This window comes from Gigantopelta aegis, chromosome 12 (genome assembly GCF_016097555.1).
Source record: "Gigantopelta aegis isolate Gae_Host chromosome 12, Gae_host_genome, whole genome shotgun sequence".
In the NCBI taxonomy this organism is placed as follows: Eukaryota; Metazoa; Mollusca; class Gastropoda; order Neomphalida; family Peltospiridae; genus Gigantopelta; species Gigantopelta aegis.
This window is the reverse complement of record NC_054710.1, coordinates 39,709,642-39,737,180: the sequence shown is the minus strand read 5'-3', so window position 1 is coordinate 39,737,180 and position 27,539 is coordinate 39,709,642. Positions and strand designations below refer to the sequence as shown.

Here is a 27,539-nt window from a genome sequence, read left to right as displayed (position 1 = left end):
GCTGCACACCTCATGTGGGGTGAGAAATGTCTTGACGACAATGCTCTCACACTCCACCACATTCTTGAACCTGGAGAAATATACAAACAAGTGATCATTATAAACAGCAAATCAGCATACCCAGGGCAGATCCAGAAAATATTTGGGTGAAAAGGGCACCAGAGTTCTTAAACCTGAAGAAAAAACAGTATATCAGCATACCAGGGGCAGATCGAGGAAATATTTGGGTGAGGAGAGACCAAGGTATAAAGGGAAAAGAGCACCATAGTTCTTAAACCTGAAGAAACAAATACTAACAAGTGCCCATTATAAACAGTATATCAGCATACCTAGGGCAGATCCAGAAAATATTTGGTGGGACAGAAGCCCAAGGGATAAAGGACCCATGGACAAACTTGTCAAAAGGGCACCACAGTAAGAATTTCAGCATTACCCATGACACACACAAAGGAGGTGGTATGTGCTATCCTGTCTGCGGGATGGTGCATATGAAAGATCCCTTGATATTAATGGGAAAATGTACTGGGATTCCTCTCTAAGACTATAGGGGTGAGACGTAGCCCTGTCGTAAAGTGCTACGGCCCCATTTTTGGTGTTCATAGCAGCTCCAAATACAATACAATTTCTGTGAAACAGAAAAGGTACTAAGTACCTCATAAACTGGTGTCAGTGACTTTAAATCTCTTACCGTTTCTGTAGTTTGTCGAGAGCTATTCGATATTTCTCCGACTCCCAGGCGAGCTCCTTCCGGACCATGTCAATCTTCTCCTGTGTCTGTCTCTGTAACTCTAGCTTTATCTCGCGGTCCATTTCAAACTCCTGCATTGGAGAGAAAGTCTCTTTACAGTAACACAACTGAACATTCAAATCACACAGTTTTAGGGGCCGTCCATAATTATCAACATTTTCACGAGCGTACAAACCGTATGTGGGGGGGGAGGGGGTTACGGGCCAGCGTACACTTCTTTTTGGGGATGTACACTTTTAGGGGGGGGGGGGGGGAGGGTTGTCAAAAGCGTACTCTTTGTACACTTGTAAAAATTTTGAAAACTATGGATGGTCCCTTAGCAAAAGCATTTAAGGATTGTCTAGTATTTCTTTTACGTTCATCGGGGTATGAACAATAAAAATATTCTGCAAACTGTGTGAATTAGTGAAGCCATTCACACATAAGTTTGCGGATGATTTTTTTTTTTCATTTAAGAATTGACCACAATTATTTTTTGGTTCATGAAAGTATGAACTGAAAACCCCCAGATGTGGGCCCTGGACTATAGTAGGTTCGGTCAGTTTAATTATTGCAAAAGAATAGTATGCGTAAATTACCACTTTGTCTATAGTAGGTTCGGTCAGTTTAATTATTGCAAATGAACAGTATGTGTAAATTACCACTTTGTCGAGCTGGGCATGTTTGGGAAGTGAATCGTTCTTCTCGAGGATCATCTTGAACTGTCGCCTCAACTTGGCGATCTGGAGTCGCGCCTCACGTTTCTTCTCCTCTGCCTCTTTCATCATCTTGTCATACTCAGCTTTCTGCTTCGCATCCTCGATGCTGAAAATACGCTGGTCATGTTTATTTACAAAAAAGTCATTTAAAAAACATGCAGTGGAAATATGTATTTAAAAAAAAAACACATTAATATGTTTCAGTAGATCTTTCATCACTTTGTCATATTTCACATATTCAATGCTGAAAATATGTTGATCATGCATATTTTACAGCAGTGATTTAAAAAAACATCCAGTGAAAATATGTAAAAAATAAAAATTGTTTTTGTTTGTAAACATGTCTCAGTATCTCTCATCACTTTGTCGATCAGATCATGTTTATTTACAGTGAAGTGAATTATCAAACTATCAAACATCCTGTGCAATCTGTATTATATGTAAAAATATAAAAAATTCCATAAAGATGTTGATTTGGCTTAGATCTTGCTACTTACCTGTAAGCACTTGGATCATCAATGTCATCAACCTGTATTTTCTCTTCAGGTTTCTGAAGAAAAAAGAAGAGAAATCTTGAATATAATGTTGCTTGCTTAATTAAACCTGCTATTTTATTTTTTTAAATTTTATTTATTTTTTTTAGTGGGGGGAGGTTTTGTACCATTTTTTTTTAATGTTATGAAATAGTAAAGAAACTGTCTGAAAAAAAAAAGAAGAAGAAAAAAAAAAAAAGAATATTTGATTAACACACACACACACACACACACACACCCCACCCACCCACCCATTTAATCACCTGTAACTTTTTAAAACCAGTGTGTATATAATAAATAAATCTCGGATAAACCAAAGGTGATTGATTCTACAACCAAACGCATTTCAAGTGAATGCTCTGCTACATCCCATCCAAGAAACAATTTGAAGAAAACTTGCATCATTTGTTCTCTTTTCATGAATACTTAACCTGACCTCCAACTTAGGGCATTTTCCCCATCATTCCAACAACCAATGAAATGGCTTAAGTCAGGTTGAAGGGTCATACCCTAGTTTTTAAACACTAATGCATATTTATTTTTACTACTATAACCGTTTCGGTAACTTAAATCATACTTTACTTAGATTTTATTGTTTAGATTATCAATTTCCATACATCCGAAGTCTTTTTGGTCATCCTGGTATTTTTAATATCACAAAATGCATTTGTCATATTTTTAAAAACGCACGTGTCTATTTTTAGAGGGTGTTTCATCGTTTTAAAGTCACAGACTCATGTTTCACTCAGTTGTAACTTTATCCAAATGTTTTACAGGTTTGTAGATTAACTAAACGTAGTGTTAATTTTCACGGGTTGAAACTAGGATCTGTCCCTTTAAGGTTAAAAAGAAAATAGCATTAAAGATGTATTTCATGTTATTGTAACTGGAGAAGACTTGGATTATTTTCTCTTTTCATGAATGAATCAGCTAAAATCTTCCAACGCCATAGATTTATGTCAGGTTAAGATAAAAATAAATTACTTTATATGATTGGCCATACAATATTGTGTTTTTCTATTTCTTCCAATAGTTTTTCATGCTTTCAGTACATTTTGTAGGGTTTTTTAATAGTTTTTTGTTTGTTTTGTTACCAGGTCTTAAATTCAAGCATTACCTGTTAGGCAATCATTTTTTGTTAGTGAGTGTTATAATAATACAATTTCATTTCATTTTTATCACTGGTTGAATAATGATAATAAAAAAAGAAGAAGTTTGTTTTGTTACCAGGTCTTAAATTCAATCATTTACTGTTAGTGAGTGTTATAATAATACAGTTTAATTTCATTTTTATCACTGGTTGAATAATGATAATAAAAAAAGAAGTTTGTTTTGTTACCAGGTCTTAAATTCAATCATTTACTGTTAGTGAGTGTTATAATAATACAGTTTAATTTCATTTTTATCACTGGTTGAATAATGATAATAAAAAAAGAAGAAGTTTTGTTTTGTTTAACGACACCACTAGACCACAATGCTTTATTAATCATCGACTATTGGACATCAAACATTTGGTAATTTTGACATACAGTGAAACCCCTCTAAACCAGATTTTAAGAGGTAACCGGTTTAGAGAGATTCTCTTCTGTACAGATATTTAAAAAGGGGCCATGAAAAATGTCCAGTTTTCAGGGAATTCTGGTTTACCGAGGGTCCGGTTTTGAAAGGTTTCACTGTATATAGTCTCAAACAGGAAACCTGCTACATTCTATCCCATTAGCAAGAAGGGATCTTTTATATGCTCCATCCAATAGATACAATAGCACATACCACAGCCTTTGATATACCAGTCGTGGTGCACTGGCTGGAACGATAAAAAGCCCAATGGGCCCACCGACGGGGATCGATCCCAAACCGACTGTGCATCAAGCAAACACATTTACCACTAGACTACGTACCTCTTTCTCTTATAACTTATTTTGGTGCTTATATTCAATTAAAGTTCAAGCACGCTGTCCAGGGCACATACCTCAGCTATCTGGGTTACATCCCTCCCCAAATAATGATACGAGACTCACCCTTGCAGATGGGATCTTTGCTTTGTTCTTCTTAATTTCCTGCAGTATCTTCTCATGCTCCATGAACGAGTACATGAAGAAGTTGCCATCAGCGCCGACGCTGATAACCACCAGACCGTCGTAGCTCGACACGAGGCCTGTGATGCTGCCATAGTTGTTGTCGTGGATGTTGAGGCTCCACTGGGGGCCGAGGCCGGAGAGGTCGAACTTGTTGTCAAGTTCCTGGATCCGGATGACTCCATTTTCCATGCCCATCAAGGCCTGCTCTCCAGTGTTACTGGAAAATATCAATAATACAGGCTTAATTATTGGAATAAGGGTCGAATTTTAATTTTTAAGCAGTATGGCACTTGTTGTGAAGTTTTTGAATCTGGATGACTCCATTTTCCATGCTCATCAGAGCCTGTTCTCCATTATTACTGGAAAATATCAATAATATGGGCTCAAATATAGGAGTAGGGGTCGAGTTTTAATTTTTAAGTGGCACAGTACTTGTTGTGAAGTTTTTTTAATATGGATGACTCCGTTTTCCATGCCAATCAGAGCCTGTTTTCCATTATTACTGGAAAATATCAATAATATGGGCTCAAATATAGGAGTAAGGGGCACAGCAAATGTTGCCTTTGGTTTTAACAAAAATTAGAGTGCCAAGTCAAATTGGATGGGCATGAAGGCAAAAATGACATTTGCTTACTAAAAATTAAGATACAAAACTTTTGCAAATTGCTTCACCAAAACATCCTCTTTTTTTTTTTGCATTTTTCTTTTTTTTAAATTGATTTTTTTGCAGTTAAGTATACATATACAACATGAGATTTATGGGAAGGGCAAGATGGCAAATCGGGTGCAGCATCACACTGACAGATTTCTGTTAACCAGTTCTGGAAGGAAGGAAATGTTTTATTTAACGACGCACCACTGTTCTAACCTGAACTTGTTAACTGAGATAAGGGACACCAATGGACTCTTGGACAGGATGGACTCTAGGACAGAATGGACTGTGGACAGATGGATGGACAATGAATGGACAATGATCAGTTAGATGGACAGATGAATGGACAGTGCAGAGATGGACAAACAATGGACAGATGGATGGACAGTAGACAGATGGATGTTCAGGCAGATAGACAGTGGACAGATGGATGAACAGACAGTTGGACAGAGGACAGATGGATAAACAGTGGACAGACAGTTGGACAGTGGACAGACAGTTGGACAGTGGATAGACAGATGGACATTGGACACACAGATGGACAGTGGACAGAAGGATTGACAAATGGATGGACAGTGGACAGACTTGAACAGTGGACAGATGGATAAACAGTGGAAGGACAGCTGGACAGCTGGACAGTGGACAGACAGTTGGACAGTGGACAGACGGTTGGAGAGTGGACAGATGGATTGACAGTGGACAGACAGATGAACAGTGGACAGATGGATAAACAGTGGACAGACAGTTGGACAGTGGATGGACAGTGGACAGACAGTTGGACAGACAGTTGGACAGAGGACAGATGGATTAACAGTGGACAGACAGATGAACAGTGGACAGATGGATAAAGAGTGGACAGACAGTTGGACAAGGATGGACAGTTGGACAGTGGACAGACAGCTGGACAGTGGATAGACAGATGGACAGTGGATAGACAGATGGACAGTGGACAGACAGTTGGACAGTGGACAGACAGTTGGACAGTGGACAGACAGTTGGACTGCAAATAAACAGATGGACAGTGGACAGACAGTTGGACAGTGGACAGACGGATTGACAAATGGATGGACAGACAGTTGGACAGTGGACAGATGGATGGACAGTGGACAGACAGTTGGACAGCGGACAGACAGATGGACAGTGGACATTGACAAACAGTGGACGGCGGACAGACAGATGGACAGTGGACAGACGGATTGACAAACGGATGGACAGTGGACAGACAGTTGGACAGCGGATAGACATATGGACAGTGGACAGACAGTTGGACAGATGGATTGACAAACGGATGGACAGTGGACAGACAGTTGGACAGTGGACAGATGGATGGACAGTGAACAGATGGATGGACAGATTTCTTTTAAGTACTGTTCTAACCTGAACTTGATAACTGAGATGGGGACGTCATTGGACTCTAGGACTGGAACCGCCTTCAGAGGAATGTCAGTGTTCTTTTCTGCAACAACCTGCTTGCTCGAGTCCGACATGAACTTACATTCATAGAGGTAGCCTGCATCAAAACCACCCTGTGTACGAAAAAGGATAGAACACAATTTTCAAATAAAAAATTTCATTGTGAAATGAATGCACAGATATAGTTTTTGTCAAAACAGTATGAAAACAATCAGAATATACATATAAAAATACTTTTCAGTGTGAAATACATTATTACAATATTGTAAGGATGACGCTGTTAATCCACAAACTAACAATTTAAACCTTGTTATTATACAGAGATAACCGGCCTCGGTGGCATAGTGGTTAGGCCATTGGTCTACAGGCTGGTAGGTACTGGGTTCGGATCCCAGTCGAGGCATGGGATTTTTAATCCAGATACCGACTCCAAACCTTGAGTGAGTGCTCCACAAGGCTCAGTGGGTAGGTGTAAACCACTTGCACCGACCAGTGTTCCATAACTGGTTCAACAAAGGCCATGGTTTGTGCTATCCTGCCTGTGGGAAGCGCAAATAAAAGATCCCTTGCTGCTAATCGGAAAGAGTAGCCCATGTAGTGGCGACAGCGGGTTTCCTCTCAAAAGCTGTGTGGTCCTTAACCATATTTCTGACGCCATATAACCGTAAATAAAATGTGTTGAGTGCGTCGTTAAATAAAACATTTCTTTCTTTATACAGAGATAAATATTGCTTTTTTGAAACCAATTCTGTGACCCAATTCAAGACCAAAATGTTTTTGTTATGCCATTTCTGATTCCAGATACAGATCCCGGATTTTTTAACAGAGGGGGCCCAAAACTCATTTTTAAAAATAGAATTTAAAGTCCTTGACAGGCGGACTGGATAATGTGTATTCTGTAATATATACTGTTTGACTAAAAATAGCGGGGGCCCGGACCCCTTGGGCCTCTGCCGGAATCCACATCTCGATTTCATATACAAACATCACAAGCTCACTGGACTAACAATTTTTTATAATCTCTTCAGGTTAGAATATCCAATAATAATGAGCACAGTAATGTATTGTTACCATTGACAACCAGAAATGTCCTTCCCTGTCCGAGTAGGATGCGTCTAGAATTGGGCTGGGCTCTTCCGGTATGTATGGATGCCAGTCTGGTTCGGGTACCGGTGTGACTTTGCCCTCCACTGCAACAGAAAACAAATTCTCATTCAATGAGGGGTAGAATACAGGGGTACCTATAAACTACATCCAACTGCATATTACATCATATATGTGAAAACAGTTTTAGTGGCATAATGGCTTCAGGCTGTTGGGCATAGCTTCCAGCCAGCAGAGTGCAGAAAGTACTAGGTCGCTCACCAAATGTGAGCGAAACTTAACAAGGCCAAGTTAAAATTGTAACTACAAGATATGAACATAACAGCAAGAAATGCTTAGATGCAATAGAGATGGGGGGAAAAAACAACAAGTATTTAAAATTCAAAAATTGTCTAAAACTGTAAAGTCAGTCATCGAGGAATTGACAAACAATAGAGATGGAGGGAAAAAACAACAAGTATTTAAAATTCAAAAATTGTCTAAAACTGTAAAGTCAGTCATCGAGGAATTGACAGACAATAGAGATGGGGGGAAAAAACAACAAGTATTTAAAATTCAAAAATTGTCTAAAACTGTAAAGTCAGTCATCGAGGAATTGACAGACAATAGAGATGGGGGGAAAAAACAACAAGTATTTCAAATTAAAAAATTGTCTAAAACTGTAAAGTCAGTCATCGAGGAATTGACAAACAATAGAGATGGGGGTTAAAAACCCAAGTATTTGAAATTCAAAAATTGTCTAAAACTGTAAAGTCAGTTATCGAGGAATCGACAAACAATAGAGATGGGGGGAAAAACCCAAGTATTTGAAATTCAAAAATTGTCTAAAACTGTAAAGTCAGTTATCGAGGATTTGACAAACAATAGAGATGGGGGAAGAAACCCAAGTATTTGAAATTAAAAAATTGTCTAAAACTGTAAAGTCAGTCTTCGAGCAATTGACAAACAATAGAGATGGGGGTTAAAAACCCAAGTATTTGAAATTCAAAAATTGTCTAAAACTGTAAAGTCAGTTATCGAGGATTTGACAAACAATAGAGATGGGGGAAGAAACCCAAGTATTTGAAATTAAAAAATTGTCTAAAACTGTAAAGTCAGTCTTCGAGCAATTGACAAACCTACCTTCCTCCTGGTCCTCCTCTTCATCTTCAAGTCCTCTCTCTATCCTCTCTTTTCGTTCTTCTTCCTCTCGCTTCTTACGAGCTTCCTCCTCAATCCTCTTCATTTCCATCTCTTCTTCATGCTACAGAGAGATAATTACAGATTTAAATATCACACACAAACCCTTCATTTCCATCTCCTCTTCATGCTACAGACAGATAATTACAGATTGAAATATCACACACAAACCCTTCATTTCCATCTCCTCTTCATGCTACAGATACAACACAAACAATCATAGCATGAAATATCACATAAACCCTTCATTTCCATGGATTTGGATGATTCTGGTGGGTGGGTATGTAAGTGTATGGATGAACAGATGGATGGACAGATGGATGGACAGATGGCTTGACACTTTTAAACCTGTGATGTGTTAAACTTACTCTGAGAGTTGACTTGACACTTTTAAACCTGTGACATGTCAAACTTACCCTGAGAGTTGACTTGACACTTTTAAACCTGTGATGTGTCAAACTTACCCTGAGAGTTGACGTGACACTTTTAAACCTGTGATGTGTCAAACTTACCCTGAGAGTTGACTTGACACTTTTAAACCTGTGATGTGATAAACTTACCCTGAGAGTTGAATTGACACTTTTAAACCTGTGATGTGTCAAACTTACCCTGAGAGTTGACTTGACACTTTTAAACCTGTGATGTGTCAAACTTACCCTGAGAGTTGACTTGACACTTTTAAACCTGTGATGTGTCAAACTTACCCTGAGAGTTGACTTGACACTTTTAAACCTGTGATGTGTTAAACGTACCCTAAGAGTTGACTTGACACTTAAACCTGTGACATGTCAAACTTACCCTGAGAGTTGACTTGACACTTTTAAACCTGTGATGTGTCAAACTTACCCTGAGTGTTGACTTGACACTTTTAAACATATGATGTGTTAAACTTACCCTGAGAGTTGACTTGACACTTTTAAACCTGTGATGTGATAAACTTACCCTGAGAGTTGAATTGACACTTTTAAACCTGTGATGTGTCAAACTTACCCTGAGAGTTGACTTGACACTTTTAAACCTGTGATGTGTCAAACTTACCCTGAGAGTTGACTTGACACTTTTAAACCTGTGATGTGTCAAACTTACCCTGAGAGTTGACTTGACACTTTTAAACCTGTGATGTGTCAAACTTACCCTGAGAGTTGACTTGACACTTTTAAACCTGTGATGTGTTAAACGTACCCTGAGAGTTGACTTGACACTTAAACCTGTGACATGTCAAACTTACCCTGAGAGTTGACTTGACACTTTTAAACCTGTGATGTGTCAAACTTACCCTGAGAGTTGACTTGACACTTTTAAACCTGTGATGTGTCAAACTTACCCTGAGAGTTGACTTGACACTTTTAAACCTGTGATGTGATAAACTTACCCTGAGAGTTGGATTGACACTTAAACCTGTGATGTGTCAAACTTGCCCTGAGAGTTGACTTGACACTTTTAAACCTGTGATGTGATAAACTTACCCTGAGAGTCGACTTGACACTTTTAAACCTGAATGTTTTCACAGGAAGATCTTTTATCTGGTAGGAGTGTGACGTGTCAAACTTTCCAGGGTGAGGACAGTCCACCTCCAGCATATATCCCTCCTCACATACCACCAGCAGGGTCAATTGAGACTGCAGAGAAAAGGAATGTTTGTTTAATGATAACTCAATCAGCACATTTTTAAACTATGGCTATATGGAGTTTAACAAATAGAACGAGAGAGAGAGAGAGAGAGAGAGAGAGAGAGAGTGAGAGAGAGAGAGAGAGAGAGAGAGAGAGAGAGAGAGATTATGAGAGAGAGAGAGAGGATGTATTTCATGTATGACATGATATAGATATATATAGAGAGAGAGAGCGAGAGCGAGAGAGAGAGAGAGAGAGAGAGAGAGAGAGAGAGAGAGAAAGAAAAAAAAAGGACATAATAATGCACAAAATCGGGGAATTTCTAACCCCCACCTTTCCTGACAGGAAAATCTTTTGTGTGTTTGTACGTTTAACAATTACCCCCACCCTTTCCCCCACTCTCCCTATGTTTCCTGCTATACTGTGTGTTATACAAATACTCACAAAGGTATCAGGTGACCACTGGAGATGTCGAACTGGAGTTGGAGTCGTGATGAAACCAATTGGCTCAAATGTGTTTCCGATGCTCATAAAGAACAATGTCGAATCAACTCCCTGAAAGAAAGAAAAAGGTGTTACTGTACTGTTACTTCTGACAGGACAGATACAAGTAAAAATAGATTATGTTAATGAAGTTCACAATTTGCAATTACTTCCAATGAACTGCAAGCTTTTCAGTTATGTTTCAATTATGGTGAATGGATGGATGGATGGATGGATGGATGGATGAAGAAACAGATGAATGAACAAAGGAATGAACAAACAAAAGTCTTTTTAACAACTAATATTAAGTCATGAATGTAATTTCTTGTTAATAATATTACAATTTGTATTTTTAGTCTGTTTTTGGTCAGCATAATGTTTATAGCAGGTCAAAATTAATTTTATCTCCGAATAATCTTATACATATGAACAAAATTATATTTGTAAATAAACTAAATTTTAAGACACTACAAACATTAGAATGATCTGAAACACCTTGAATGTACAGACACTGGTATTCTAAACAAGAAACTGTAGTTAAAATGAAATTTTAGTCGTTAAAAAGGACTTAAAATGGCAGCCAACTTAGCATAGTCCCCTGAATACCATGAGAGAAAAATAACTACTTCTGATCGGCTGTTTAGAATATATGAAAGGGGAACTGCATATAGAATGAGGTCAAGTCAGGGCTTCTTGACTTTTTACAAAATCCACTAGCCATGGGATCAGTGATTTAAAAAATTTACTAGCCACGGTTTAAAAATTCACTAGCCCTACTTTACTTTATAAAATTTGACTAATAGTAATAATCAGATATGTTACCAAAAGATAAAGATAGTGATTAAAAGCACTAAGACTGGTGGGGTTGGGGACAGGATATTCATATTTACAAAACAGATAAATGCAGCATTTGATGACTTTTTTTTTACTAGCTGTCAGGCATGGCAACAGTAGTTATTTACTAGCCCAACATTGAATATCACTACCCATGGGAGTGGGACTACCATAATCTAGAAGCCCTGTCTGGCATGGCAACAGTAGTTATTTACTAGCCCAACATTGAATATCACTAGCCATGGGAGTGGGGCTACCATAATCTAGAAGCCCCGTCGGGCATGGCAATAGTAGTTATTTACGAGCCCAACATTGAATATCACTAGCCATGGGAGTGGGGCTACCATAATCTAGAAGCCCCATCGGGCATGGCAATAGTAGTTATTTACTAGCCCAACATTGAATATCACTAGCCATGGGAGTGGGGCTACCATAATCTAGAAGCCCCGTCGGGCATGGCAACAGTAGTTATTTACTAGCCCAACATTGAATATCACTAGCCAATGGGAGTGGGGCTACCATAATCTAGAAGCCTCGTCGGGCATGGCAACAGTAGTTATTTACTAGCCCAACATTGAATATCACTAGCCATAGCAGTGGGGCTACCATAAATGTAGAAGCTCTGGGTCAGGATACGTTATTTTGAAAAGAAGGGTCTCCACTCACCCCTGAGACAAAGATTTCTCCCTTGTTATCTATCGCTATGGCCGTCACTTGATCCTTGTGTGGTTTGAACACCTGCTTCAGGCTGACGTCAATCTCTTGCTGGGGCTTTCTACCCATTTCCTCTGGATGTTTCTCCACCGTCAAAACACGGACAACACCGTCTTCAAAACCAGCTATCACGGTCTTCCCTTTAGGATCAATCTGAAAAATATATCATAATATTTAATTAGTTAAGTTTGTTTTGTTTAACAACACCACTAGAGCACATTGATTTATAAATCACTGGCTATTGAATGTCAAACATTTGGTAGTTTAGTTTAATTTTGACATATAGTCTTAGATAGGAAACCCACTACATTTTTCAATTAGTAGCAAGAGACCTTACATATGCGCCATCCCATAGACAGGATAGCACATACCATGGAATTTGATATACCAGTCATGGTGCACTGGTTGGAAGGAAAAATAACCTAATGGGCAATATTTAATTTAGAGGCAGAAAGTTTTTTTTAGCAGACAATATACAGAAAATATAATTTTCAAAACCAGCTACGATCACAGTCCTGCCTTTCAGATCATGTAGACAGGTTTCTTTGAGGTTTTTGGTGTCTACAAAATTGTAACAGGAAGAACAGGAAGGAAATGTTTTATTTAACGACACACTCAACACATTTTATTTACGGTTATATGGTGTCGAACATATGGTTATGGACCACACAGATATTGAGAGAGAAAACCCGCCGTCGCCACTTTATGAGCTACTCTTTTCAGTTAGCAGCAAGGATGTACATACCATGTCCTTTGTTACACCAGTTGTGGAGCACTGGCTGGAATGAGAAATAGCCCAATGTGCCCACCGACGGGAATCGATCCTAGACGGATCGCGCATCAGGCAAGTGCTGTACCACTGAGCTACGTCCCGCACCCTAAATTGCAAGTGTCCAACAATTGTTAACTAGAGTCAGTGAGGTTTCTAAGACATGTTTTGGCGATTAGTCTGAAGCCAAACAAGTTACAGCACATTAGACATCGTGATTATAGGTCTCACAGTATTCTATGAAAAATGTATTGGATAAAGTAATATTTAAATCTTACAATAGGTGGCGCCCAGATCAGACAGGTTCCTCCCGAGTTGTAGCGCACCTCATTCAGCTGTTTCTCCTGACTGTAGTCAAATATTCGCACTGTGTCTGAATTTGAAAAAAAGCAACAACATGTATTAAGTTAAAGGTAGTTGTTCCTATTTCTGCACACTACAAAACAATGAATTCAATTCAAACTTAAAGTGGGTTTTTTTTTACGTTTAATGATAACACTAGAACACATTAATTTATTCATCATATGAGAGGAAACCAGCTACATTTTTCCATTAGCAAAAGGAGATCTTATATCTGCATTTTCCCACAAACAGGACAGCATATACCATGTCTTTTGGTATTCCAGTTATGCCACGCTGGTTTGGATTGAAAAAAAAACCACAATCAGAGAATGGGTCCATTGAGGAGGCAACTTAGGCTAAAAATTATTCTTTGGTCAATGAATTTAAAGGCACTCTTTTTCAAAGAAAATTTTACCAATATCACTGAAATTATTAATGATTTTATTTGTGGTTATCGGAAACAGTCCAAATTAAAGGAGAGGACAGGAGAACCATTTGACCTCATGGTCAAAGGGAGGTAAAGGAGAAGCAAACTTAGACACACACATTATATTGCAATATACACAACATAACTTATCACTTTGAAACCTATAACAGACCATTTACAATTATCCACATTTTCACAAACATAATGACTGTATGCTAGAAGGATGGGAGATGCAGAAACTGGATTATTAAAAAGTAAAACAGTTTGTATGCTTATGATATTGATAATTATGACTGGTCTTTAACCTTCTGACTACTGCAGGCAAGATATCTGACCCAATGTTACGCCAATAGATACACTGTACACTGTATACAGTGCATTCCCCAATTCATATTTCCCACCACTTTGCACATGGCACTCAATCAAAACATATATTTAACAATAGGAAACAGTTTAGTTTACAGCATGGCTGCTTTAATTTTTAGTTTTTCAATGGAAAATACCTTCAAATTTTGAGTTGAAAAAATGTTTTTTTTGCAAGTATTTTTGCTTGACAACAATGGTGGCACGTCTGGGCTATTTTCAGGGATTGATAGCCGATTGTGACAGCTAATTTGGGATATAAATTTTAGTCGGTTTTTTTTCTCAAATCTGGTCACAAAAAATATTGGGATATGAATCGTAGACAGTTGGCCACAAATGCCCATAAGTAAACGCGACTTTTTCTTTTTTTTTCCCTAATTTTAATCAACATTAACTGATCCAAAATATCATAAAAATTAGAAAACCCACAAAAATAATACTTGCTGAAAACCACTTTTTCAACTCGAAATTACAAGCTATTTTCAAAACAAAAACAAAAACCTAAAGATACAGGAAGCTGAGTTGTCTTCTGTTTTCTGTTATACAAGTCTTTCCGGTGAGTGTCGTGTGCAAAACGGCAGGAAATATGAACTGGGGAATGAACTGTATACAGTGCATGTACAGTAGGTCAACTGGCATGACGTCGGGCGAGATATCTCGCCTGCAGTAGTAAGGTGGTTACATATCTCAGGCCTCAAAAACTGCAAGTGACCTCGAGGCTCTCCTGAACTTTTAAGAATGTCTGGCCTTAACACTGATACCAGCAAACTTTAAAAGAAAACTTACGATCACAACCAGTAGTGGCCACTAAATGTGTGATGGGCGACGTGCTGCAACCCATTATGGGCCCCGCGTGGTACGTCATGAATTTCTCGGGAGCGAGAGATGTGTGGGAGAACGACAAGTCCAGTCGCCAGATTCCACCATTACCATCCTGGAAAGAAGCATAATATTAAATTAACCATTATATAATTCAAAGATTACCATCCTGGATAGAAGCATAATATTAAATATATAATTCAAAGATTACCATCCTGGATAGAAGCATAATATTAAATTAACCATTATATAATTCCAAGTTTGCCATCCTGGAAAGAAGCATAATATTAAATTAACCATTATATAATTCCAAGTTTGCCATCCTGGATAGAAGCATAATATTAAATTAACCATTATATAATTCCAAGTTTGCCATCCTGGAAAGAAGCATACTATTAAATTAACCATTATATAATTCCAAGTTTGCCATCCTGGAAAGAAGCATAATATTAAATTAACAATTACGTAAATCCACCATTACATCCTGGAAAGAAGCATAATATTACATTAACCATTATATAATTCCAAGATTGCCATCCTGGAAAGAGGCATAATATTAAATTATCAACTGCATTTCATAATACACAACAGACCAAAATCAGCAAACAAACAAAAAATCTTTGGTTTTGAACTGAATAATATATATTAAATATTTTTTTATATATTATAAACAATATCAATTGTCTTTTATTTGTTAAAAAAGTTTAATTATGTTTTAAGGTTGCTGAAAACTTTAATTTAAAAAATATTATTTTTATGAATACTTATCCTTATCTTTCACCATGTGCATAAACTTCATACTCATAGACTGGTATGGGGGAGGAATGCATTTGATGAGAGGTCAGGATAATGTACAAAACAATAATTTGTTTATTTTAATTTTCAGAAACCATTTTTAATTCAGATATAACAAAGATAATTATGTTGTACACAATCAGGTTTTACTCAATTTATGTTGGGTTTTTTTTACTTACAATACATTTCCTCAAAATACTTTTTTAAAGATTTAGGGGTTAAAAAGAAACCGTTTGGAATTTAGTCATAACAAGGGTTTTGATGTCCTACATGATCAGGATATTCTCAGTATTGTTTTACAATACATTTAGATTAAATGTATTCCTGAAATGAAACAAATCTTCATCAAGTGATGGCAGGTTGGGATTTAACAGATGACTTACCTGAACATACCACATGGTAGGTTCATTGTCTTCATCGATGGATTTGATGATAGTACGTAGCTGCACCTCGTCACCATAGCCCACTTTGAGTTCATTCATCGGTTCCATTTCAAACAGTCCCGTGTCATCACTAGTGTCAGCAGTGTCAATAGTTTCAAAATCCCACACCTACAAACATTATAACCATAATATTTCAATGTCTTGACAACAGAAAATAAAACAGTGACGGTATCTGGTGTTTGGAAAGTCGCATCACTTGTGTCAGTGGTGTCAATGGTTTCAAAATCCAAGACCTACAAACATCATAATATGTCTTGTCTGCAGTGTCAATAGTTTCAAACTACCATACCTACAAACAGTGTAATAAATACTGTGTATATATATATATATATATCTACAGGACAAAACAGTAACTGTTATGGCCCCCAGTTCCTAAAGCACCACACTGATTACTAAGACCGGCCAAGAAACAGTACTGCCTTACAAGCTTCGGTGGTGTAGTGCTTAAGCCATCAGACTTAAGACTGATAGGTACTGAGTTCGCATATTGGTACCGGCTCTCACCCAGAGCCAGTTTAAACACTCAGTGGGCAGACTCAATGGTCACTACACCGACTTCTCTCAAACCAATCACTGTCCTGGACAGACAGCCCAGATAGCTGAAGTGTGTGCCTAGAACAGTATGCTTGAATTGGATATAAGCACAAAAAAAGAGAGAGAGAGAGATAAAACAACCACTGCCTTACGCTGACAAACCCATCGACTACTGTAGTGATGAGTTCTCCTAATACATCAATGCCTTGTCTGTAAGGTCAATAGTTTCAAAATCCTAAACCTACAAACATTGTAATAAATACTCTATATAGACACAGGACAAAAAAAAAAATTGTATGCCTCTCCTACCTAGGTCTCCATGAGTACCCAAGTACTCGGGCATGGGCCAAGTCTAGCAAGACTGAGTCCATTCACAGGACTCGAGTACCTGTGCAAGGAAAAGCACTCTTATTTAATTTTTAAAAATGTACATATGTATGTCATTTTACCATATACTTGCAGAAGGTTACATTATAGAGCTGAGAATGTGTGGAATTGGCATCCATGTTCAGCACTGAAATTAAGATGCATAATGCTATTTTACTTTTTTCCTCAGTCTCATGATCATCTAGTGTAAGAGTCGGGTACTCGAGTCCGGGTCAAGTTTGACGCTAGAGTACTCGAGTCCAATATTTTGGATTCGTGGCGGCCCTACCCCTCCTCTAGTTCCTAAAACACCGTACTGATTATTAAGACCAGCCAAGATCTCCAGACCGCCTTACCCTGACAAATCCGTCGATGCCTATCGTGATGAGTTCTCCCTCGTCAAGCAGGATCTGTTGGATGGGTCCGCTGTGACACTGCTTCTTGTTCTTGCGGCCGATCTCCACCTTGATGAGCCCACCGTCCCACAGCAGCATGTTGCCCCACTCACACCCAGACAGAACCTTCCCGTCAGGCAGCTCCACGTAACCTTCGATGTCGGAGATCTCCGTGCGGCCAAACCTACCCAGCTCTCCCTGCAGTTTCAGACCAGTGAACGTGTCGGCCATTTTCCAGAATCTGAAACGAGAAATTTAGTATATGAAAAACTGTCTGTTGGGGTTTTAATTTTAGAGAATGTATGCGTCATATTCCAGAATCTGATACGAGAAATTTTACATATAAAAAACTGTTTGATGGGATTCTTATTCCACAATTACAATTTTGGTACAGTGAAACCTCTTAAAACCGAACCCTCTGTAAACTGGAATTCCTCCAAAACCGGACATTTTTCAGTCCTTTTTTAAAAGTCAGTACAGAAAATAACCTCTCTGAACTGGATACCTCTTAAAACCGGACAGTTTACTTGGTCCTGAGGGTGTCCGGTTTAGAGGGGTTTCACTGTATATGTGTCATCCATATTCCAGAATCTGAAAACAGAAATTTAACATATTAATTAAACTAACTTTTGCTTGGATCTTTGTTGCAGTCTGCAGTTTCAGTTAATGTGTTGGCCATTTTAGGAGTCACAAAACATATAAAATTTTATTTAACATATAAAAAGGTTTTGCTGGGATTTGTGTTACTTAATGACAGTCTGTAGTTTTTCAGAATGTGTCAGCGAGTTTCTAAAACCTGAAAACATAAATTTAACATATAATGTTTCTGTGCATTTATAACAACTACAGAAATGTTCATTAAGCTGGAATTCATTACACATTGGTTTATAATGATACTTGTAATTTTGTTTTATCTAAATTGTTTAAATCATTAATTTTAAGAACATACCACAATGTTGACACCTTACAACAGACGAAGCTGTTGGTGTTTTCACCATATTTAATGAATGATTGATTTATTGAATGAATGTTTAATGACACCCCAGCACAAAAATACACACCAGTTAATGGGGTGTTAATTAAATAACTAAACAAGAATAGGATATCCATTTAAAACATAAAACCTTAAATGATTTTTATTTTTTTTAAATAAATGTCTTTTTTTCCCAGCTATTTAAGATCACATCCACTCTACATTGTGATCTTCTTGATTCAGTGCCTTTAAAAATTGTATGAACGTGCAGCTTTAATTACCGAATGTGACCTGTCCCAGCTGTGGTCAACTGTCCTTCCAGGTCAGTGGAGAAGGTCACGCGGAAGACATCCTGCGAGAAAGCTTTAGTTCTCAGCATGATCTGCTCCTGTTTCCAGTCCCACACGGTCAACATGAAATCAGGATCTTTACCCACTGACGCCAACAGCTCACCATTACGGCTGTCAATGAGATACAAGAAATTTATTAAACTTTAAATTTTTAAATGCTGTAATTTGAACTACAAAGATTTAGTCTGTAACATGATCTGCTCCTGACATCAGTCCCACATCGTCAACATAAAATCTGGATCTTTACCCACCAACGCCAACAACTCACCATTACGGTTGTCAACAAGAAACAAGAAATTTGTTAAACTCTGAACACTGTAATTTGAACTACAAAGTCTGTAACATGATCTGCTCCTGTCATCAGTCCCACATGGTCAACATAAAATCTGGATCTTTACCCACCGATGCCAACAACTCACCATAACGGCTGACAATGAGAAACAAGAATTTATTAAACTTTGAATGATGTAATTTGAACTACAAAGTCTGTAATTAAAATTGCTCCTGTCTCCAGTTCCACATTTTCAGCATGAAATGACAAAAAATCAACAAATATTCTGCAGAATTAAACGTCTCACCTATCAGAAACGTTTTCAGTGCACTGTGATGAACATTCATTGATACAACTACAAACCAAGTTTTATTGACCTAGCACTTAATAGTTTGGGAATAATTTTGGCAAAAAAAAATATCATTATGTAACTCTGATAGAACACCTTCAATCACCATTGTACTGAAATTTAAATTAAGATTCTAAAATTAACTCGACTGTACCTTACAGGTGTACATATATGTACGTACGTATATACGTAAAAAAAGAAGTAAATCATGCTAATTACCTATAATCAAGAGAAGCAAAGGCCTTTTCTGTTCCAGCTCTTAAGATCCTGTACAGCTTCAGTGAGGGATATTCAAATATGTTAATGTTCGGGCAATTACCCTTTTCACCAACTGAAAAATAGTTTCTCTTTGGATGTACCTAAAAGAAAGAGAAAAATTCAAATAATGATGCACTCAACACATTTTCATTTACCAGGGTATTGTTGTGTGGCATTAGACATATGGTTAAGGACCACACAGATAATTAGAAAGGAAACCCACTGCCACCACTCCATGGAATACTGTTTTTAATCAGCAGCAAGCAATCTTTTATATGCACCATCTCATAGACAGCATAGTACATACAGCAGCCGTGGAGCATTGGTTGCAATAAGAAATAACTTCATGGCTCCACTCCAATTTCCCCATTTAATTCAATCTCAAAATTTACTGCAATAGCCCCAATACCCCCTTCACTTGTACTGCAGAAATATTACTGCTACAAACCCCTTTAATTCCTCTCCTTAATAAAATCTCTAGACTTACTGCAATAGTCCCAATACTCCTCCAATTCCCCCCTTAATACACTCTATAGACTTACAGCAATAGCCCCAATACTCCCTCCAGTTCCCCCCTTAATATACTCTATAGACTTACAGCAATAGCCCCAATACCCCCTCCAGTTCCTCACTTAATACACTCTATAGACTTACAGCAATAGACCCAATACTCCCTCCAGTTCCCCCCTTAATATACTCTATAGACTTACAGCAATAGCCCCAATACCCCCTCCAGTTCCTCACTTAATACACTCTATAGACTTACAGCAATAGACCCAATACCCCTCCAGTTCCTCACTTAATACACTCTATAGACTTACAGCAATAGACCCAATACCCCCTCCAGTTCCTCCCTTAATACACTCTATAGACTTACAGCAATAGACCCAATACCCCCTCCAGTTCCTCCCTTAATACACTCTATAGACTTACAGCAATAGCCCCAATACTCCCTCCAGTTCCCCCCTTAATATACTCTATAGACTTACAGCAATAGCCCCAATACCCCTCCAGTTCCTCACTTAATACACTCTATAGACTTACAGCAATAGACCCAATACCCCTCCAGTTCCTCACTTAATACACTCTATAGACTTACAGCAATAGACCCAATACCCCCTCCAGTTCCTCCCTTAATACACTCTATAGACTTACAGCAATAGACCCAATACCCACTCCAGTTCCTCCCTTAATACACTCTATAGACTTACAGCAATAGACCCAATACTCCCTCCAGTTCCCCCCTTAATATACTCTATAGACTTACAGCAATAGACCCAATACCCCCTCCAGTTCCTCACTTAATACACTCTATAGACTTACAGCAATAGACCCAATACCCCTCCAGTTCCTCACTTAATACACTCTATAGACTTACAGCAATAGACCCAATACCCCCTCCAGTTCCTCCCTTAATACACTCTATAGACTTACAGCAATAGACCCAATACCCCCTCCAGTTCCTCCCTTAATACACTCTATAGACTTACAGCAATAGACCCAATACTCCCTCCAGTTCCCCCCTTAATATACTCTATAGACTTACAGCAATAGCCCCAATACTCCCTTCAGTTCCCCCCTTAATATACTCTATAGACTTACAGCAATAGACCCAATACCACCTCCAGTTCCTCACTTAATACACTCTATAGACTTACAGCAATAGACCCAATACCCTCCAGTTCCTCACTTAATACACTCTATAGACTTACAGCAATAGACCCAATACCCCCTCCAGTTCCTCCCTTAATACACTCTATAGACTTACAGCAATAGACCCAATACCCCCTCCAGTTCCTCCCTTAATACACTCTATAGACTTACAGCAATAGCCCCAATACTCCCTCCAGTTCCCCCCTTAATATACTCTATAGACTTACAGCAATAGCCCCAATACCCCCTCCAGTTCCTCACTTAATACACTCTATAGACTTACAGCAATAGACCCAATACCCCTCCAGTTCCTCACTTAATACACTCTATAGACTTACAGCAATAGACCCAATACCCCTCCAGTTCCTCCCTTAATACACTCTATAGACTTACAGCAATAGACCCAATACCCCTCCAGTTCCTCCCTTAATACACTCTATAGACTTACAGCAATAGACCCAATACCCCCTCCAGTTCCTCCCTTAATACACTCTATAGACTTACAGCAATAGACCCAATACCCCCTCTAGTTCCTCCCTTAATACACTCTATAGAGTTACAGCTATAGACCCAATACCCCTCCAGTTCCTCCCTTAATACACTCTATAGAGTTACAGCTATAGACCCAATACCCCCTCCAGTTCCTCCCTTAATACTCTATAGACTTACAGCAATAGCCCCAATACCCCCTCCAGTTCCCCCCTTAATATACTCTATAGACTTACAGCAATAGCCCCAATACCCCCTCCAGTTCCTCACTTAATACACTCTATAGACTTACAGCAATAGACCCAATACCCCTCCAGTTCCTCACTTAATACACTCTATAGACTTACAGCAATAGACCCAATACCCCCTCCAGTTCCTCCCTTAATACACTCTATAGACTTACAGCATAGACCCAATACCCCCTCCAGTTCCTCCCTTAATACACTCTATAGACTTACAGCAATAGCCCCAATACTCCCTCCAGTTCCCCCCTTAATATACTCTATAGACTTACAGCAATAGCCCCAATACCCCCTCCAGTTCCTCACTTAATACACTCTATAGACTTACAGCAATAGACCCAATACCCCTCCAGTTCCTCACTTAATACACTCTATAGACTTACAGCAATAGACCCAATACCCCCTCCAGTTCCTCCCTTAATACACTCTATAGACTTACAGCAATAGACCCAATACCCCCTCCAGTTCCTCCCTTAATACACTCTATAGACTTACAGCAATAGACCCAATACCCCCTCCAGTTCCTCCCTTAATACACTCTATAGACTTACAGCAATAGACCCAATACCCCCTCCAGTTCCTCCCTTAATACACTCTATAGACTTACAGCAATAGCCCCAATACCCCCTCTAGTTCCTCCCTTAATACACTCTATAGAGTTACAGCTATAGACCCAATACCCCCTCCAGTTCCTCCCTTAATACACTCTATAGAGTTACAGCTATAGACCCAATACCCCCTCCAGTTCCTCCCTTAATACTCTATAGACTTACAGCAATAGCCCCAATACCCCCTCCAGTTCCTCCCTTAATACACTCTATAGAGTTACAGCTATAGACCCAATACCCCCTCCAGTTCCTCCCTTAATACACTCTATAGACTTACAGCAAAAGACCCAATACCCCCTCCAGTTCCTCCCTTAATACACTCTATAGACTTACAGCAATAGCCCCAATACCCCTCCAGTTCCTCCCTTAATACAGACTTACAGCAATAGCCCCAATACTCCCTCCAGTTCCTCCCTTAATACACTCTGTAGACTTACAGCAATAGCCCCAATACCCTCCTCCAGTTCCTCCCTTAATATACTCTATAGACTTACAGCAATAGCCCCAATACCCCTCCAATTTCTCCCTTAATACACTCTATAGACTTACAGCAATAGCCCCAATACCCTCCTCCAGTTCTTCCCTTGATACACTTTATAGACTTACAGCAATAGCCCCAATACCCTCTTCCAGTTCCTCCCTTAATACACTCTATAGACTTACAGCAATAGCCCCAATACCCTCCTCCAGTTCCTCCCTTAATACACTCTATAGACTTACAGCAATAGCCCCAATAGCAATTCCTCCCTTAATACACTACTTACAGCAACAACCCCAATACCCCAGTTCCTCCCTTAATACACTCTGTAGACTTACAGCAACAACCCCAATACCCCCTCCAATTCCTCCCTTAATACACTCTATAGACTTACAGCAACAGCCCCAATACCCCCTCCAATTCCTCCCTTAATACACTTTATAGACTTACAGCAATAGCCCCAATACCCCCTCCAATTCCTCCCTTAATACACTCTATAGACTTACAGCAATAGCCCCAATACCCCCTCCAATTCCTCCCTTAATACACTCTCTAGACTTACAGCAATAGCCCCAATACCCCCTCCAATTCCTCCCTTAATATACTCTATAGACTTACAGCAATAGCCCCAATACCCTCCTCCAGTTCCTCCCTTAATACACTCTATAGACTTACAGCAATAGCCCCAATACCCTCCTCTAGTTCCTCCCTTAATACACTCTATAGACTTACAGCAATAGCCCCAATACCCTCCTCCAGTTCCTCCCTTAATACACTCTATAGACTTACAGCAATAGCCCCAATACCCCCTCTAGTTCCTCCCTTAATACCCCAATACCCCCTCTATAGACTCTATAGACTTACAGCAATAGCCCCAATACCCCCTCTAGTTCCTCCCTTAATACTCTATAGACTTACAGCAATAGCCCCAATACCCCCTCCAATTCCTCCCTTAATACACTCTCTAGACTTACAGCAACAGCCCCAATACCCCCTCCAATTCCTCCCTTAATACTCTATAGACTTACAGCAACAGCCCCAATACCCCCTCCAATTCCTCCCTTAATACACTCTCTAGACTTACAGCAATAGTCCCAATACTCCCTCCAATTCCTCCCTTAATACACTCTATAGACTTACAGCAATAGCCCCAATACCCCCTCCAATTCCTCCCTTAATACTCTCTCTAGACTTACAGCAATAGCCCCAATACTCCCTCCAATTCCTCCCTTAATACTCTATAGACTTACAGCAATAGCCCCAGTACCCCTCCAATTCCTCCCTTAATACACTCTATAGACTTACAGCAATAGCCCCAATACCCCCTCCAATTCCTCTCTTAATACACTCTGTAGACTTACAGCAATAGCCCCAATACCCCCTCCAATTCCTCCCTTAATACACTCTCTAGACTTACAGCAATAGCCCCAATACCCCCTCCACTTGTACTGCGGATGTATCTCTGCTCCTTCGCCTTGATGCTGAGAAGCTCAATGAAGTTGCCGGCAATGAAAATGAGCGTGTCTTCATCCAGCATGTGAAGATTAGCACGACGCTTGCAGTCATAGCCAAATGAATGTCTGGTCATTGGTTAAAGACTATACATAACTAAAATATAATAACTTAACACTTGTTCCTAAACTGGTTGTAAGCCCCCAATGATTGGTAAAATAAATCCTTGCCTAAAGTGTTTATTATGTAAAAATAATAATGACCAAATATTTGTTCTTAAACTGGGTGGGGTGGGTGGTGTATGGATGGATGGATGGATGGATGGATGGATGAATTCGTAGATGGGTGGATGAATGAATTGATGGATGGATTCATTTGGATGGATGGATGGATGGATTTGTGGATGGATTTGTAGATGGGTGGGTGGATGGATGGATGGATGGATGGATGGATGGATGGATGGATGGATGGATGGATTTGTAGATAGGTGGATGGATAGATGGATGGATTTGTAGATGGATGGATGGATGGCCGGCTGGCTGGCTGGCTGGCTGGATTTGTAGATGGGTGGATGGATACAGATGGACAATCTATTTTTGTGTTTACGATATTCACAACAAATATTATTTTTAATGTAATACAGGATATGTAATCAGGGCTGTAGCTAGCGGGGGCAAGGGGACAGTACCCCTCCACCATATTTTTTTTACTGTTTATCAATATCAACGTTTTAAGTAAGTAACCTTCCTGAAATGGCTTCAAAATGGTATTTCAGAGCCTCTAGATTTCTTGTGCCTTCCATGCTCGTTGGTTCCAAGAATTCATCAGCCCCACCCCACAAAACATCCTATCTACGGTCTTGTTTAATATTTGAAGGTATGCGTAACAAAGATGAATGTAGGTTTTTAATAAGAAATCTGGAAATTTTAATATTCTGGGTAAGGTACTGAGGTAAGCCTTTGGGTTAGGTTTGCGCTATGATCTAAAATGGTGACCATGGAACAGAATGTATGCAAAGTATCAGGCAAAAAACCATATATCATAAATCACTTTAAAAGGATAAAATTGTAACAAAACTTTTCCCATTTTGTGATTTTTGTACATAGTCTGGATAGAAAATTTTGGAAAAATAGCGAAAAACACAGAAACACCTGTGCATAAAGATGATTAAAAATCTGGGATTGCCGATAAATCTCAGAAACGTTATATCTCTGAATAAATCCTATTTTTTATTTAAAAAGATATATATATATATTTTTGGGGAAACTTTTTCCAATTCTGAGCCACGTTTAATTATGGAGACAAAAATAATGTCCACATAAAATGGTGAACTCTGAAAGGATACTGCATCACCAACATGTCGCTAGGAAGACCCGACTGGTCGGTGATCATTGGTTTTGACAAAAACTGTTCAAGGTCGTAATAAAAGTCATCTGGAATCTTTTTTTTCTCCTCTTTTGGCTCCTCTTTTGGTGTTCCTTTCTGACCCTCTGAAATATCAGACACAGAATCTCAACATGTGCAAGTCATGAATGGTCAGAGGGAACATAATACTGAAGTAATTCATGTGTAAAATGTATATGTTGCTGTGTCCTATTTTAGTATAATGAGTTAAAATATAAGATATGCAACTAAAATATCCAATACCAAATCAAATGAAAAAATACAATTTTGTTTTCACCACAATCAATAAATAAATGTCATGATTTGTGCGAGCAAATAATAAACCAAAATTACAACAAAAACAGAATTCAAATATAAATATTTTCAGAGTATATAATTTTCTTCATTAAAAAACAAAAAGTATGTTTGTGTTTGTGTGTATATGTGTGTGTGCATATTTTAAAAAGTTGAGGTTTTATAGCATAATTTTTTCTCTCATCCTCAGGTATATGGAACAGAGCTATCCCATGAAAGAAAGCCATGTAAGAAATTTCTATCTTACATGGGATATCATGCGCTTGCGTTTAACATGACGTCGTTAGTAATATATGACGTCATATTAATGTGAGGTGGTGACATGAGGTCATTAGACACAATTTTAAATTAATATTTTGTCATTAAAACCTTCATTTTAAAAGCTATCTTGTTAATTTGTAGTGTTAAATTTTAACACATGAAACAAACACAGCAAATACAATAGTGTAGTTTATTTATGACAAAATGGTCAAATAAAAAGGTTACTTGTTCAGCCATCTTTGTCTGTTCATGAAAATAATGGTTTATTTACCAAATGAATGAGAGAAAAAGACAAGCCTTGTCCCGGGTCGAAGTTTTCACCACCTCGGGTGTACTTTTTCTATTCTACATGACCGCATATAATAGTCTTATAATATTGCTGATCATAATGGAGTACTGTACAAACAGCACCTTTTGTAAGCATCGCATGACCTTCAAATATATATTTGTGGAATGATTGTAAATTATTTGATTTTTGGTTGTAGTTAAAACAAACTGACCTACCCCAGCCCCTTACAACATGGAATGACCCTTACCTCCATCCTGTTCCTGTTCACTGTCTGTCGTCTCTTGCTCTGTACTGTCCCGCACTTCCTCTTCTGCACAATATTACAACAAAGAAAAGGAATTTTACAACAACTATTTGTCTTTTTGGGGGTGAATTTATCGATGTGTAACAGTTACAAATTGAATACAATCATGTAGCATAGCAAGATAATTTTACACATAATTTATCGGTGTGTAACAGTTACAAATTGAATACAATCATGTAGCATAGCAAGATAATTTTACACATAATTTGTGACTGTTATATATCAATAAGTATGAATATGGAAAACAAATTTATAATTAGAAACAACACAACTTATTTACTTTAAAATTCACATAAATCAGTTTATAATGTCCTTTCCATGAAATGTTATATGCAATGTCGTCCTATTTGACGTAATGACATAATTTTCTGAGGTTTATCGAAGGATAACATTTAGTGTTTCTAGTGATGTTGTCCAATCAGAATAGGGGGGCAAGATGAAGTCCAGTGGTAAAGCGCTCGCTTGATGCGTGGTTGGTTTGGGATCAACCCTGTCAGTGGGCCCATTGGGTTATTTCTTGCTCCAGCCAGTGCATTACGACTGGTATATCAAAGGGCGTGGTTA

The 27,539-nt window shown here is 38.6% G+C and overlaps 1 protein-coding gene across 1 annotated transcript in view; it reads right to left on the bottom strand.

The window, feature by feature from the left end:
- LOC121386410 (cilia- and flagella-associated protein 44-like) overlaps positions 1-27,539 on the bottom strand; it is a 58,545-nt gene that overhangs the window by 26,980 nt on the left and 4,026 nt on the right. Inside the window, exons 3-21 of the mRNA XM_041517297.1 lie at positions 26,919-26,981; positions 25,769-25,913; positions 24,389-24,551; positions 19,463-19,602; positions 18,555-18,734; positions 17,262-17,541; positions 15,946-16,113; positions 14,735-14,882; positions 13,095-13,189; positions 12,000-12,200; positions 10,461-10,571; positions 9,872-10,024; positions 8,349-8,469; positions 7,194-7,312; positions 6,087-6,235; positions 3,998-4,274; positions 1,944-1,996; positions 1,390-1,552; positions 689-819 (exon numbers count right to left, since the gene is read on the bottom strand). Of these exons, the coding sequence (XP_041373231.1) occupies positions 689-819; positions 1,390-1,552; positions 1,944-1,996; positions 3,998-4,274; positions 6,087-6,235; positions 7,194-7,312; positions 8,349-8,469; positions 9,872-10,024; positions 10,461-10,571; positions 12,000-12,200; positions 13,095-13,189; positions 14,735-14,882; positions 15,946-16,113; positions 17,262-17,541; positions 18,555-18,734; positions 19,463-19,602; positions 24,389-24,551; positions 25,769-25,913; positions 26,919-26,981 (2,860 nt within the window). The remainder of the gene's footprint in view (positions 1-688; positions 820-1,389; positions 1,553-1,943; positions 1,997-3,997; positions 4,275-6,086; positions 6,236-7,193; positions 7,313-8,348; positions 8,470-9,871; positions 10,025-10,460; positions 10,572-11,999; positions 12,201-13,094; positions 13,190-14,734; positions 14,883-15,945; positions 16,114-17,261; positions 17,542-18,554; positions 18,735-19,462; positions 19,603-24,388; positions 24,552-25,768; positions 25,914-26,918; positions 26,982-27,539) is intronic.